We start from the raw sequence: 16,229 nt of genomic DNA, 5'->3' as shown, positions 1-16,229 counted from the left end.
AGTCCACGTCTTACACTGACCTTGCTACCCAGTCTGGGGTATCGTCTCGCTCCTGCGGAGGGGTGCACGCCAGTAACTGGGTGATCATTTCACTATCAGAACTCGTTGACAGGCCAACGCCATGACGGAGAAGCTGTGTACACAGACGGGGGGGACATGCAATCATTAGCAGGGAAGCTCCATCCCACCTTTACATAACAGACAGCCACCGCGCAGTCTGCTGGTGCTCATAAAACCCTGGTTCCCACCAAAGGTAAGTGTATGAGCATATTAAAAACTGAGACTCTGAACATTTACAAACAACAAAAAGTACTTTAGAAGACAGACTGAAAGCTGAAGACAATGAAGTTTGAAGAAGGTTAGAGCTATTCTGAAGCGCCACGAGGATATGGGCAAGTCTTAACCTCTTCTACCTTCAGCAGCCCAGACAAATCGGGCAGCGCCCCTAAGGAACGTGGCACACTACAGTCTGCTGGTGGCTGCTCACCACCAAAGAGTATTTCTAAGAGACAGAAGAAACGGACTGTATTAACTTATTAAATGTAACAAAATCATAATTACTGGTTGTGTGCTGACGAACATGCGGTTTTGCATGAGACTGACTAGGATAAAGATATTCTTTTCTTTAAAAAAAATCATTTTGGGGGCGGCTCTTACAACATTCCATACATCAATCGTATCAAGCATATTTGTACATATGTCTCCATCACTTCTCAAACATTTTCTACTTGAGCCCTTGGTATCAGCTCTTTTCCCCCTCCCTCCCCCATTTTCCCACCCTCGTGAATCCTTGATCAATTGTGCATTGTTATTATTTCATGTCTGTTGTCTATCTTCAGCCACATTAGTTATTCACTCAGGATAAAGGCAAGCTTGCAGATGTGCAAAGAATTTAATTAAATTCCAATCATTTTCAGTAGGCAAAAAACAAAACAAGGTGAAAAATCCACTGCCATTAAGTCAATTCTGGCTTCCCAGCAACCCTTCAAGACTGAGTAGATAGATGGTCCTTTGGGTTTCCGAGATGGGAAATCTTTACAGGGGCAGACCGCCGTCTTTGCCCCACAGAGCGACTGCTGGGTATGAACTGGCCGCCTCACGGTCAGCAGCCCACCCGCACAGCCCATGCCAGCAGGGCTCCTTTATGGGAGGAGACAAAGGGATTATATGTCGTAATAATAAGTTTCTTAGGGGACGAGTTGGGGGGTGGTTTGTTTTCTAGTTTTTACTTCTTCATATAAGGCGGCTTCAAAACACTGTGGAAAAATGACACTAAAAACTAATGGGAATTTCTTCACAAACTTTCTGAACGGGGGGAAGTGAAGAACCTAAGAAGGCTGGGAAGCGCCTGGGAAATATCCAAAGGTAGGCTCAGAAGCAGGACACTGAGTGGTACTTCGGCCTGGGCTCCAGGTGCTCTCCACTCACCAGTTAGCTCATCGTTGAACTTCTGTAGCTATTTATCCTACATGAAGGCCTTGGTCTGAAATCTAAGGGGAAAGAGTGTATGTATGTATGTATGTGTGTGTATATGTATGTGATTATTCTGCCACTAAAAACCATCCAAAGGCATACGTGACAGCAATTAATGAACACCAAGTAAGTAAGCTGCCAAGCACATACAGACACCAACTGGCCAAGGACAAAAGGAAGAGTTGGGTGTGTGTGTGTGGGGGGGGGGGGGGGGACACGACGACAATGAAATGACAAGAGGTACAGGCAGTGCAGGTTCTCAACAACAGTAAATCTTCCCCAGGCTATCTTTAGGTTATTGCAATGGCTTCCAAAGCCTTTTTCTCATACTTGTCATCTTGAAGGTTAGGTTATACTCCACCTGCCTCTTAGGCTTTGAGCTTGGGGACCAGTTGTTCAGTGCCTCTGGTATCAGCCGTGACTCTCTGCCAAAGCTCTCCTCTGAGAGGCAGATTCTCAACACACACACTCCTCCCACCCCAGCCCTGACAGCGGAGGGGCTCGAGGTGGCGCTTTGGAATCTGTCTGTCTAACAGACACCCCAGGGCATTCTGACACAACCTTTCTTTGCAGTTAGACAACAGGTGGCAACAATTTTAAAAAGCTTTTAACAAGATCTTCATAGAGAAATCACAACTGTTAGAAAAAGAGAATTAAAAACCAGCCCACATAGTCACTAATAAAATGTAAAAGAAGAAAAAAAAAAAAAAAAGAAAATGATTAGGGCAAAATATGTACAGATGTGCTTTATACAATTGATGTATGTCTATGTATGGATTGTGATAAGTGTTGTATGAGCCCCTAATAAAATGTTTAAAAAAAAAAAAAAAACCAGCCCACCTACCTTTTTCCTTAAGGGGGCTGCGTTGACCAACTCGCCGTTGTGCGCCACCGCTATTTTGCCGTGAAGCGTCTCAACCACAAAGGGCTGACAGTTTTCTAATTCACAGTTTCCAGTCGTGGCGTACCTCGTGTGTCCAATCCCGAGATTTGAAATATATAACTTCTTCAAGTTGTCCTCAGTGAAGACATGATTTACAAGACCCATTCCCTTACAAAAACAAAGGCAAGGTGCATCTCAGAGAAAAACAGAGTAACAAAAGCCACCGGCCCTTAAGCAATCCCAAATCAGAAACTAGACAAAGCACAGTATTTTCTAGTGCGTCAGAAGCATTAAACCGGTTAGTCATTCTAAGAACATGTGAAACATGTAGGTTTTAATGTCTGGTCCCAAAACATGACATCTCAATTCAAACTATTTATCCAAAATTCCCCAGCACCCTAACCTAGCTATGTGGCCACTGTAATCTCTGTAATCAAATTCCTAAAGGTTCAAGTGTACCTTGTGTGTTCTGAACTTTGGTACAGAACTTCCATCGCTGGTCACAATTCCAGCACTCTCCTGACCCCTGGAAAGAAAACAAAAAGGTACCAGCTGTTAGATGCCCAGTTGGTAAGCTTCTTGAACTTTCTGAAACTTACTTTCCTCATCAAGCATCCAGGAACATAGTCTGATCGCATACTTAATGCTACGAGTACAAGGACCACATATGATCAGCAACAGTAGCAAATGGAAAGCAATGATGACGACAGCGGTTCTTATCATATGCCAGGCACTGTGACCTAAAGAACCGGAACTCAGTGTCACTGAGTCAATTCCAGGTCTTAACAACCCTATAGGGCAGGGCAGAACTGCCCATTTGGATTTCTGAGACTAGGTCTTTATAGCCATAAAGCTTCACCTATCTCCAACAGAGTTAGAGATTGGTGGGTTCGAACCACTGATCTTAGGAATGACAGCTCCAGGGTATCCCTTTGAAGTCCATATTTTTATCAGGCCCATTACAGATAAGGGGTACTAAAGGAACAAAAGTCACTTGAAGAAGTGAAGTAACCTGCCCACTGTCAATCAGAGAAGATGATTCCATAAACAAACAAAACAAAAACCCATTGCCATCAAGTTGATGCCAACTCATAGCGACCCTACAGGGCATGTAGACCTGCCCTTGTTGAGTTTCCAAGACCTTACTGTTAATAGAAGCAGAAAAGCCCCGTCTTTCTCCCTCCAAGCAAGCAGCTGATAGTTTCAAACTACTGACCTTTCAGATTATAACCTTTTAAATTAGGTTTCAACAGGATAATTATGTGCAAATAAATGAACATCTCTAAATATTAGCAGGTAAAATGCTTATTTCTGGATACTACCATTTGGACACACTCACATCTGCTTTTTTTTCAAAGTCCTGATATTTCTCTCTACATATGTTTTAAGGAAGACAAAGAAAGGGTCACGCATGTGTGACAGCATGTGAACTAAAGTGTTCTAGACTCTCTCTGCCTGTGGCTAGGACCCCATTGTGAAGGAATTCTGTTACAGGATTCAGTAGGGTTACGCCCTGACCTGAGTAGAGGGTGTGAGCCAAGTCACACCCTGTTACCTTGGGGACATCTTTAAGATTACTCCAGGGTGTGGCAAGACACCACACCTCCATCAAAGCCATTCCTCAGGGTTATGTCCCAGCCATCTGGGACACAGAGAGAACCCCCAGGCCCGTTAGAAGAGCATGTCCAGAATCTGTCTAAGTGTTGGAGGCTTCTGAGAGCAGATGCAAAGACTGTGACACTGAGGCTCGGAGGAGCAGTAATGAGACAGTGGGGTACTTTCTCATCTGACTCAAGACTACGGGCGATGAGACCCAGACATGCAAGTTGGCTTCCTGGCAGAAGCCCAGAGAGCACGTGGCTGAGAGGCTAAGGGCCACAGAGAGTTGGCTGCTGGCTGAGAGAGAATGGACAGAGAGCCTGCAGCCAGAGTAAGGGGGAAAGAGGCTCGGTGGAGGAAGCATTGGGACCTGACGCAGGATGACTGGAAGGGTGATCTCAACAGCCTCTGACGATTTAAATCTTACACAGGCAGGCATCAGATCCCTAGGCTGATTTAAACTTCAAAGTTAGCAAACCTGAAACTTTTCCCTGTCTGTGTCTGTGCGAGACCCAGCCATGGACAGAGCATGATCCAGTTTATGACTGGACCTGAAAAATAAGACCAGTCCTGGAACAGGTCCATTCAGAACACAGAGATGCAGATAGGCCGAGTAACCCGCATCTGATGAAAAACCCCTAGACACAGTTCATTCAAGGGCAACTCACTGGAGCGCCCACCTGCTGTGCCACCTGCTTTTCCTTCCCTTCCCAATCAACTCTGCTTTCTGCTTACGTCTGCAGTCCCTGGACACATCTGAGCAGTTGCAACAGGAGGAGACGTTGCTGTGGACCAAGGACTGTATCCTTCATGCTTACCGATCCTGAACTGGGGTGACCGTTCAACTCCCCTAGGAGCCAGTTGGAAACCACCGGCCAGGCCATTCTTCAGAGAAAGACTAGGCTTTCTGCCGCCATAAAGAGTTCCAGTCTCGGAAACCCATAGGGCAGTTCTACCCTATTCAAAGAGTGACTATGAGTTAGACCAGTGAGTTTTCTTCTTTTTGAATTCCCTAACTAGCCCCCTTAATCGTATTATCTGTGAGTTCTGGGTGGCCTTTAGCAATTATCAAACCCAGCATAGAAATCGGGTGACATGGGAGGAATGGTTGGCGGCTAACAGGTAAAGAAGGATGGATATTAGAGGCCTGTCTGAGCCCTGCCTCGTATTTAGGGAAGCCAGGTCAGATAGGTCCACCTCCAGGCCATCTATTGCACTACAGAATACATGCCAAGGTAAAAATGAAAATTAAATCTCTACCAGATATGTACATAACCAAAACCAAACCCAACTCACTGCCACTGAGTGGATGCCAACTCATGGAGACACAAAATAATGTACATGCACATAAATAACTGTTCATATATTTACCTCAGTTATTTGATATAATCTCTTCCAAATTTAAAAATAGTAATTGCTTACACATTTCAATAACAAGAAAATCCTCAACATATTAAATGTTTTTGTCAAGTAAAAAGGTTTTTTATAAAAGAATATAATCATTTTACTCTACCAATGCATTAGATACTGGGCTAAAGACAGATGTACCCAACACTACAGCACATGCGAGAGTGAATAGATTGTGAAGAGATTGCGACAGATTTCTTTATTTAGTGAAGTGTTGTTAGAAGACCAAGTGATTCATGTCAGAGGAAGAGAATCATTCACATCATCTCTGAACATCACAGCCACGGACATTCCAAAACAGCCTTTAAAACAGAGGAAACCAGGGAAGAAAAGACATAACACAAAAATGGTTTTCTTTCTCTTCTGTCTCAAAGGTAATTTTCTCCAGCGTGGAAAGGAATAAGGTCAGAAGTCTTTTGGGTCTGGGCTGCTGTAATCACAAGCCTGCTTATTTGGCAGTTTCTCAAGTTACTCCCCTCAGGCGGCTTGAACCAGTTAAACAAGATCCTTGCAGCTTTTTGGAGCTTATTGACAACCAGGCGGCTGGTTTCCTAGGAAACAAAACCTTGGCTAGAAATAGTGAATCATTTCCAGGTCACTTTCAACATGGAGAGTGGAGCGGGGAAGCACTGGACTGAGGAGGAGGTTAAAGCTTTGCTAAGTGTCTGGGGAGAAAAAAACATAAGAGAACAACTCTATGGAACCCTCAGAAATAAAGGAGTGTTTATTTACATCTCGAGCAGGCTGCAAGCATTAGGCGTTTACAGAGACTGGAAACAGTGCCGGGCGAAATACAAAAATCTCAAATATGAATACAGGGCAGTCAAACATGCTCACAACTCTGGAGACAGCTCTAAAACTATGAAGTTCTTCCATGACTTGGAGGCGATCCTGCAGCTCGAACCTGCCACGTCTGTAACTGAGGAGGATGCAAACGGCAGGTGCCTGGCGATGCCCAGCCCCAGCCAAGCCCGAGAGACCACAACGGAAGGTAAAAAGAAAAAGTACTATCCTTTTGTTTCCTAGCGAACTATAAGAATTCAGGAGTTTTAGATCACCTAGATAGCCTGAAATACCAAGCTAAAGAAAAGACAAACGTACTATGCTATTTTGCACAGGGTAAAAATTTAAAAGGGGGGTGGGGAGAAGGGGGATGGGGTTTCGACCTTCAACTTTTCAATCTAAAAATACAGAAAACTCACAGTAAAAATGTCGAACTTCTAATGCCAGCTGCTTCTTAAACATGGCTGAAATGTTTCTGACACATGGATTTGGGTTCTGAAAATACTCATTTTATCTTTTGAAGAGTTACCCTCGCCCCCCAAAACCAACCCCAAACTACAGCTCCAAATATAGAACTTATGCCTTCATTTCCAAGTCCAAATTTACACATAAGGGCACTAAGATACTAACTACAGACAAACCCTTCTCTATTACTTGTTTGCAGTGAGGCACTTCATTTAGAGATGACGTAAAACAGTTAAATGATTCAGAGATCAAAGCAAGGTGCATGGCCTGCTGCGTGGTTAAACCTGGCACCGTTTACACAGCATTTGCCCTAAGTCTGTGGAAGGCGCTCCTCCCCAGGCAGAAGATGGGAGAGGAACAGCAGTAAGCCAGAGTCAACAGAGGCCGTTTGGAGGAGCAGAGCTGTTCAATGCACTGGTGGGATTGTGTCCACCATGTGCACAGCAGGGTTCCATGTGCTCCTCAAGAGGAGGACTCCATGACGCCAGGAACCTGCTCAAGAGAAAAGGGGAAGAAGGATACCAAGTGAGGAGGAGGTTCAGAGGACTGATCCCAATTGGGTGAGCTTGGGGTAGGTAGCTGCCCTCATGGTTAAGATCAATTATTGAATCTTCTGTTAAAAATATCCACCTCCACCACCACACTGCCCGGCTTTGGACTGTCTGGGGGTAGCTTTGCAGTCATAACCACGCAAGAGCCATTATGCCAAGGGCTCAAAGAGAAAGTAAACGTTTAGAAAATAATGATGGCAATACATGTACAAATATGCTTGATACATCGATGTATGCTGCAAGAGCCCCCAATAAGATGATCATTAAAAAAGAGGGAGAGCGCAATTACACTATATTATGGAATTGATCACCCTAGATCATTTACATGCTTGCCATTGAGTTGGTTGAACTCATAGCAAGCCGAAGTACAGCACTGTGTGGTCCTGCTCCGTCCACACAACGTTTTTATGTTTGAGCTCATCACTGCGGCCACTGTGTCCATCTATCTCAAGAGCCTCTTTTTTGCTGCCCCTCTACTTTGCCCAGCAATGCCCTTCTACAGGAACTGGTCTCTCCGGACAGCATGTCCCAAGTACGTGAGATGAATAACATTCTGGCTGACTTCTTCCAAGACAGATGGTTTTCTTTTGGCAGACCAGGATACTTTCAATATTCTTCTCCGGGACCATAATTCCATACTCCGAAGGTCTTTTGCAGCAGATTTACCTAATGCAATTGCATCTTTTCATCTCTTGACTGCTTCATCAATGAGCTTTGATTGTGGATCCAAACAAGGGATATCTCTGACAACTTCAATCTCTTCTCTGTTAAATCATGATGTTACCTATTGGTCCAGTTGTGAGGGTTTTGGTTTCCTTTACATTGAGTTGTAATCCATTTCCAAAGGCCACAATCCTGGATCTTCATCAGCAACTGCTTCTCCATGCTAAGTGACAAGTGTATTACTCAGCTTCAGAGGTAGGTCCTAGCATCCCAACATCCTGAAGGTCATCTTCAGGATAACCCAAAGGGCCACAGCAACTCCAAATTCCTCAGTTTGGCTCATAAGCATAAGACCCATATGTGCAGCTCTGTTATAGTTAAAGTATCTCAAGCCCCAGTTCTAAAACCAACTCTCTTCTTACAAGTTGATTCTGCTAGAAATCGCTAACATCTTAACATCACCATGTTTAGGGTGTTTCAAACAGAAGTCTTGAAGGTGGTTTTGACTTCTGACCAGTCACCAATGTTTCATAAAATTCTCTGCTTCATTCTTACCATTCAAACTTTACAATCTCTCACATGGAATATTAGAATAAGACCCTGAACTGGTCTCTGTGCTTTCTGGTCTCTTCCCATTTGTCTTACTGGTTGCTAATCTTTAAAATTAAATATTTTTTATTTTTAAAAGATTACATCTTTTTCTTAATAGTTCTGAGATATTTAATTGGGTGCATACTGAGGTCCTTGCTTAATATAAATGATTTTGCAATCAATACCTTTGTTCCAGATATAATGTTACCTTAGGATACATAGAAGATTAATTACTAGGTCAGCAGGGTTATGATTACTTTATAACATATTGATGAAATAAATGCCTAATTATTTTTACTGGTCTATGGCATCAATAATTTTTAAAGCTTTATTTACTTAATAGTGATATTAAACACTTCCTATATATCAGTTCACTTTTATGAATTTGGTGCATTGTCTAAGGCAAAAGCAGAATAATTTTTATTGACATATGGTAAATGGTACCACTTGTCTGTCAGTATGTCACACTGTGGGGACTTGTGTGTCAGCAGCGCTGAAAGCTACGCCATCGTGGTCACCCACTGTAGACTGGCCTCAGTCTACACTTCGGTTTACACCTTATAAATATTGGGAAAATTGGATCTCTCCTACAAAAAAATAGAACGGGATCTCATATCATATCCAAAACAAACTCAAGGTAGATTAAAGACCGAACTACAAATCCTAGAGCTATAAAGATCATCAATGAACAAGCAGGGGCAAATTAAGGGCTCTAATACAAGACATAAACATAATAGAAAATACCCATACTCTAGAAGACAAAACAAAGGATTGAAGCCTTCTAAAAATATGACGTCGGTACAGGAAAAGACTTTTTCAGAAGAGTTAAAAGAAGACCTATACATGAGGAAGAAATTGGCAATGATACATCAGATAAAGGGCTCATTTCAAATCCATAGAAAATTGTTGTTGCGTGCCGTCAAGTTCGTTCTGACCCATAGCAACTTAATGCCCAACAGAGAGGCTTTATGGACCACAGAGCAAAACAGCCCAGTCCTGTATCACCCTCACAATTGTTCCTGTGCCCATTGTCAGTCCATCTTACTGAGGCCCTTCCTCTTTCCCCTGCCTCTTTACTATAGAACAGCAAACAACCTTAAGAATAACAATACATCAACTTAAAAATGCACACAAGACATGATCCTAAGACAGATGTATTTGCATTGAAGGAAGCACCAGTGTTTTCGATGGTGGCTACACAATTCCATAAAATTACCAGCAATGTATGAGCCTTCAATCTCTCCACCATTTATTATTATTATCTTTAATTTTGCTAAGAGTGTTGATGTGAGGGGCATCTTGTTTTCATTTGTATTTTTCTTATAGCTAATGAACGCTGGCATTTCTTCACAATCTGTTGCCTGGATGTCAGCTATCGTATAACTGTCTACTCCATGTCTTGTGCCCAGTTCATCATTAAAAAGAACATTTTGATACCCAAGCCCATTTTGATACCCTGATAACCAAAACAGACATCATTAAAAGCAAAAATTATAGGCTAACATCCCCATGAACATAGATTCAATTAAAATTTTTTCATAAAAATCTAGTCAATAAAATTTAACAAAATAACAGAAAAACATTACATCATGATTAAGTGGAATTCACACCAGGTATAAGAAATATAGTTTAACATAAGACAACAAATGCAATCCACAACATAAACAAAACAAAGGAAAAGCACCACATAATCCTATTAATGGATCAAAGAGGCAACTGGGCAAAATTTAAAACCTAATCCTGTTAAAAAACAAAATAAGTGAAGAAGGTAAATTCCTCACTATATCTACCGGTGAACATACAAAACCAATGGCAAGAGATGGAAAGCATTCCCCTTGCAAACAAGAACTAGACAATGTGTATCCTTTATCATCTCCACTTCTGCTCATATTGCTGTAAGCGAGAAAGGGAAATAAAAGGCTTTCAAAGAAAGAAACCTATCTCTGTGATATAATTCTATAGATAACAACCCCTCAGAGAGGTTCAGCAAAGTCTGCAATACATAAGAGGATGAAATACTGATGTTGTCAAGAATTTTATTTTACTTGAATTCATAATCAATGCACGTGGAAGCTGCAGTAAACACATGCGATTCTGCAGCAAAAGCACTTTCAATCACCTCATGTGCATGCACAGACAAGAAATAAGGCTGACCAAAGAATTGATGTCTTTGAATGATAGTGTGGGTGACAAATAGTGACTATAAATACTGACTATACCATGACTGCTACAAGAACAAACAACGCTCCTTAGAAGTCCTAACAATGCTTTATTCAACAAGAGAAGAAAATGCAGGCGCTTTCTCCAGTGATGAGATCAACCTGATGCAGAGAAGGATAGAAGACTTGGCGCGCTCTATTACGCAGCAGGCATTCTAAGTCTTGGCCAAGGACCCAAATGTACCCCCAAACAACTAGAGGTACCATGTCCTGGTCACTACATTTTAAAATCTCTAAAACTCAGAATACCTCCCATCAATTGATTCTCAAACTCACTTCTTTAATGGCCAAGTTTCCAGGACAAGGGAGAGCAGAAACAGAAATAGTTTTATTAGGGGGAGCTCTCAGACTAGGCCAACGGGTCAGGGAAGTCCTACTCAAGCAACTGGGTGGGGTTTTTTTCATAAAGGGTGGTGAGGAATGTATGGCAATTAGCACAAGGGGTCTGGAAACTACCTAATTGCCTGTCTACTCCTTGTGGCTTTCTTCAAACCAGGATCGCCAGTTATCTTTATCTGGTGCCCTCTACTGCTGACCTATGGGGTCCTGCAGGGTAGCATACACAGGGCCCTGACCTGCTTCAGCTAGTTCAAACATTCCAGCCCTTTTAAGTAATACATGGGAGTTAATATCGGATCTGACTACTTCCTGCTGATACAGGGCAAAGGGCCAGCTAGGGGCTAGAATGGTCTGGCCCAACATTGGCAGGTAGGGGTCTGTAAGGATGTAACAAGAGTTGGTTAGCAGTTAGATTGGATATGTCTTTTGTTCGTTCTTGAAGGAACTTAAAAGGACAAGGGGTTAAAAATAACAGCAAACAAATTACCAGGAGTCCTACCAGGGGTATGACCCAGGACATCACGGGGTTTTGGAACCAGGAGGTGGTTGTTGTGTTACCCCAGCAGCATCTTTTGATTTTGTTGGCCATGGTTTTTAACAGTTGAACATTTTGCTCAACCACTCCCAACTCATTAATAGAGTAGCAACACTTTTTCCTAAAAACATGCATGCACCTCCTTTGTCAGCTGTTAACATGCCTAACACACGATGGTTCTGAAGGGTTACCTGTGCCAGGGATTTAAGCTGTCACTGTAAGGAGGTGCGACTCCGAGGTGGAGTCTATGACTAGCTGGAATTTGTTAGTTTTGTGTTTGAAGCATGCTGTACTCTAATGCTCTACTGGAAATGTCTGCTACTGCCAGGGAGGAGGTAAAACTAAGGTTTACTAGGATAGGCAGAATACAGGTATGCTTTGCCTTACTAGCCTTGATTTATTACAGGATAATGGCACTCTTGAGCTGTTGCTGCAGGGAGGCTAGAGGAATGCTGCTCCTCTCTTTTGGGTGGGGAGTAAACTATGCTTGTTCAACTGAAGTTGTTGGTTGGAGGTCTTTTATGACTTAGCATTATCTAGAGTTAAACCCTGAGTAGTGGGGGTGAGGCACAGGTCTAAATAGATAACCGAGGTACCAGGTAGTTGTGCCTTGGAGGGAGAGAGAAGTTAAGGAGTTGGGAATTACTGGGTGTATGGGGAAAACAGCTTTGTTAATGAGGCGCAGGTCCTAGGCCAAGCATTAAGTACTGTTTGGTTTCTTTACTAGAAGCAAAGATGAGAAGGGGTCTGTAGGGCCAGTTCTTCCAGGTCGGGTGAAAGAAGGGGAAGGAGCAGACCAAAAGTAAGGTGTAAAGAGGCTCCTAACTTCTTTGGCCAATCCTAGCAGGGCCAATGGCGGGTCAGGAATTGGAAGGACAGTCCCCTGTGTGGAGACGCAAAGGGCCTGTCGCTTTTCCAAGGACAGTTGGACTTCCAGTGTCCACTTTGCATGCTGGGCAGGGTTTGGTTGGAGTTTTGGCCTGGATCACTTCTGCGACCAGTGGCCCTCTTCTCAGCACTTAAAGCGGTTGCTGTTCCTATACACTCTTGAGCCGTGCTGCCCCTTTGTAGCCTTGGGGGATCACTGGCCACAGGGCTGCTACTAAGGCTTGAGTTTGAAAATTTTACCTTCTGCCGGAAACAGGCAGCCAGTGCCTGAACCTCATGGTTGTTACAAACCTTGAATGCCATAGTCACTAACTCTTAGACCGAGGTTTGAGTTTTGTGGGGTTAAAGCATTAGTTAAGCAGTTTAAAAGGCAGCTGGGTTCTCACCAGGCTTGAGTGACCTTCTTAAGTTTATTAAAATTGACTCCTGTATGGGAAATGGCCTGAGGCCCAGCCAGGACACACTGAAGGATTTTATCCCGGCGGGCACATCTGTCCCTACCTGCTTGATTGTCAATTTGATAACTCTAACCAGGTTTTTGTCTGGGAACCACTTAGATCAGGGTCAGTTAAATGAACTTGGTCGGAGTGCTGAACAGCTAGAAAAATGCATTCTTTCATCTCCAGTTAGGGCAGAGGCAAGTATGACAAAAATACATGCCAGGACAAAGCATAGCTACAGGTAGATGGATCAGTGAGAGAGAAGGGAACATGAACCGGAGCACACTCAGTCCTGGCCACTTTCCAGAGCAGACAGAGAAGGGGGGCTCTGTGATCACCTGGGCTTGCAAACTGGCCAGGCGAGTGCAGAGTTGGCTTTCTCCAGGGAGGTGGGTAGATTTGAAGAGGACGTGGGGGGCTCCGGGTGGCCAGAATAGGGAAAGGGGTGCGTAGGAGGGGAGACAAGTTGTTCAGGCAGGTCTGGAAAAGTCGACACCTGAGGGAGGAGCAGAAGCAGGAAGAGAGGAGGAATTTTCTTTAGTCAGAGGACTTGGGAAGGGGAGCAGGAAACAGAAAGGGATGGGAGCACAGCGAAAAGGAGGCCTGGACATAACAGAATCTCAGACTATTTGTGAGTTTACTGACAGAAATCGTTGAGATTTCAGAGGGTATTGAAATCAGAAGTCCGCCAGGTGATTAAAGTTGCTACTTCCCAGAGCTTTCTGACCCCTCCCCACTACAGGTCTCAGGGAAATGACCAGGGATTTGCACCCCGCTTCTCTATCTAGGAGAGGTCTGTCAGAGGCTGTGGGTGTTGGCTCTCCTTGGAGGCTGAGCAGGGAGGGAGGCGGGAAAGGGGATGGGGTGGGGGGGGAGGGAGGTGGTGAGAGAAATTCCAGGGAGCCTGAAGGGTCTGGCTCCAGGAAGGGGACTGGTAGAGGCACAGTCCTCTCAGCCTTTAGGAGTTGAGGGGGTAACGGAGGAGGTGATGGTGAGGGGTACCCAGATTATGGAGGAGGTCTTACTGGGGAAGCAGACAAGGAGTCAGGGGGTTCGGAGAAAGACAGAAGGGGAATACTGTCAAGGGCCTGACTAAGAGTGTTTGGTTAAGAGAACTTGAGCAGGACGGGAGCGAAATTAAGAAAAAGACCTGAACATATAGGACTTCTGATTATTTGTGAGTTTGTTGACAAAAATTGTTGAGGTTGCAGAGAATGTTAAAATTGAAAGTGCTATTTTCTGGCTAGAGCCACTCATTGTCCAATTGGTATTGAAGCCAAACTTGGTTACAGAAAAAAAACAGGTGTTAATGGCTGGAGATCAGGAGCCAAACCCAATTCAGTAAGGTTGGCAGTAGGCACCCCAAAGGACTGTCCTTAGAGGGTTGGGGCAGAGGACTTCCCATTGTCTTACAGCTGCAGGGGGTATGGACAGAGAAGGGCCCCTGGTCCCTATTCGCACCCATCAGTCAAAAAGTGGTCCAGTGACCCTGAGGGCATCCCGATCAGTTAGGGACTCAGGAGAGAGTCCTGGACTCTTCGAAACAGAAAGGTTCCCTGGCACATGGCTCTCATGCCCAGACAGGAGGGAACTCGGATCAGAGAGACACAATGGAAGCCAAGGGGTGGGTGGGAACCGGGCTTTATGGCCGGTAAAATGGAGGCAGTTCAGGGTGAGGAAGGAGAAGCAGAAAATTTTAGAGAAAGCACCAGAGCTGCAAATACAAAAATATAAAACAAGTAAAAAAGACACACCCTCTGTGTTCGAGTTCCGTCAGCAGGTACAGTGGCTGTTAGGCCTGTTACCAGCAGGAATCCCAAGAGATAAACACAGAGACAAAAGGTTGGAGGCCACATGACAGAAGATACAGATGGACACAAGAAACTGACCTTATAGTTGCATCCCTCTCGGGGAAAGTCAGTTCTTTCCAGCTCCCATGAGTTCCCATGAGTTTGCTGGTCCTCAGTGTCCAGAGCAACAAACAAGACAAACGAGACAGAACAAAAATCCAGAGATACTGACCAGAAATCACCTGTCCAGGCGGGCTTCCAGAGGTTCAAGAAAGAAGAGTGGGCTACATCCCAGCCAAAGCAGGGCTGGGACGGCAGGGAGCCCGTGTCCCTACCTCTCCTGGGTTTCGGTACCAAATGTAAAGGTGAAACTGAGGTACAGGGAGACAGATAGACATAACTGACAGGACAAGGGAGAGCAGAAACACAAATAGCTTTGTTAAGGGGGAGCGCCTAGGCCAACAGGTCAGGGAAGTTGTGCTCAGCAGCTGCGGGTGGGGGGTGGGGTTTAAAAGGTGTGGTGAGGAATGTATGGCAATTAGCATAAGGGGTCAAGAATTGCTTGTGGCTTTCTTCAAACCAACGGGGAACATGTGGTTTCACCAGCTGCGTCCTTTGCTGCTGACCTTCAGGACTTCCTGAAACACAGGGAAGCACATGCAGGGTCCTGACCTGCTACAGTTTAGTCCTAATACATATGTGCCAATACATCAGTAGTAATGAGTTAAGACTTGCTGCTACAGTCCTGAGATGTTACCAACACCACTGGATCCACAGGACTTTGCACCCACCACATTCTCAATCATTGCAGTGGCTACATGAGTCAAGAGCAATTTATGGACTATATCAGACTTATGGCCTTGAGTTGGACGGGGATGGGATGTTTTCTTGATATAAAGCTCTTATGCATAACAATGGGGAGGTGTATGGGCTAAAAAACTTGGCTATTTATAATGACCTGGGTATATCAGTATCTCCCCTCACCTCTCTCTAAAACAGTGGTTCTCAGCCTGTGGGTGAACGACCCTTTCACATGGGTCGCCCAATTCATAACAGTAGCAAAATTAGTTATGAAGTAGCAATGAAAATAATTTTTTGGTTGGGGGGGTCATCACCACAACATGAGGAACTGTACGAGAGGGGCATGGCAGTAGGAAGGTTTAGAACCACTGCGCTAAAGGGAATTCTTACGTAACTGATGATTTTATTTTCCCAGAGAAAGTGAATACAGGTTCCCCAGTGAAGCAACATTTTTTACTTGCAATTTTAGCCTCATGTAACTATGGCACATTCAAGCTGACTACAAATCATTATGATGTTGCTTTTTCCACTTTCCTGGTTTGAATATAGACCTCTCTAAAGTAGCCTTTAAAATGAAAAATGGCATTTCTTTTTCTTCAATGGAAATGCCTGTAACTATAAATTGTGAGTCATAATTTTAAATGAAATCTTTTACATTAAAAGCAACCACCAACATTTGATCCGATGTAAAATACAATGGCGTTTCTGTTGTACAGTGAAACAAACCTGAATGTGGGATCCAGTAAGGTTTTCCCCAGGTTGTCTGCAGCTTGCTAGCATGTGGTGAGCAGTCAGCTGGTTA

The 16,229-nt window shown here is 44.0% G+C and overlaps 2 protein-coding genes across 2 annotated transcripts in view; one reads left to right on the top strand and one right to left on the bottom strand.

The window, feature by feature from the left end:
• Nucleotides 1-16,229, bottom strand: part of PPAT (phosphoribosyl pyrophosphate amidotransferase) — a 51,047-nt gene that overhangs the window by 14,790 nt on the left and 20,028 nt on the right. Inside the window, exons 2-4 of the mRNA XM_075544276.1 lie at nucleotides 2,816-2,882; nucleotides 2,318-2,524; nucleotides 21-133 (exon numbers count right to left, since the gene is read on the bottom strand). Coding sequence (XP_075400391.1) covers nucleotides 21-133; nucleotides 2,318-2,524; nucleotides 2,816-2,882 — 387 coding nt within the window. The remainder of the gene's footprint in view (nucleotides 1-20; nucleotides 134-2,317; nucleotides 2,525-2,815; nucleotides 2,883-16,229) is intronic.
• The window catches only part of PAICS (phosphoribosylaminoimidazole carboxylase and phosphoribosylaminoimidazolesuccinocarboxamide synthase), a 47,050-nt gene continuing 36,789 nt past the window's right edge, over nucleotides 5,969-16,229 (top strand). Inside the window, exon 1 of the mRNA XM_075544274.1 lies at nucleotides 5,969-6,353. Within this exon, the coding sequence (XP_075400389.1) occupies nucleotides 5,969-6,353 (385 nt within the window). The remainder of the gene's footprint in view (nucleotides 6,354-16,229) is intronic.

The sequence above is a fragment of the Tenrec ecaudatus genome, chromosome 3 (assembly GCF_050624435.1).
Source record: "Tenrec ecaudatus isolate mTenEca1 chromosome 3, mTenEca1.hap1, whole genome shotgun sequence".
Taxonomy (NCBI): domain Eukaryota; kingdom Metazoa; phylum Chordata; class Mammalia; order Afrosoricida; family Tenrecidae; genus Tenrec; species Tenrec ecaudatus.
This window is presented reverse-complemented; position numbering and strand designations above follow the sequence as displayed.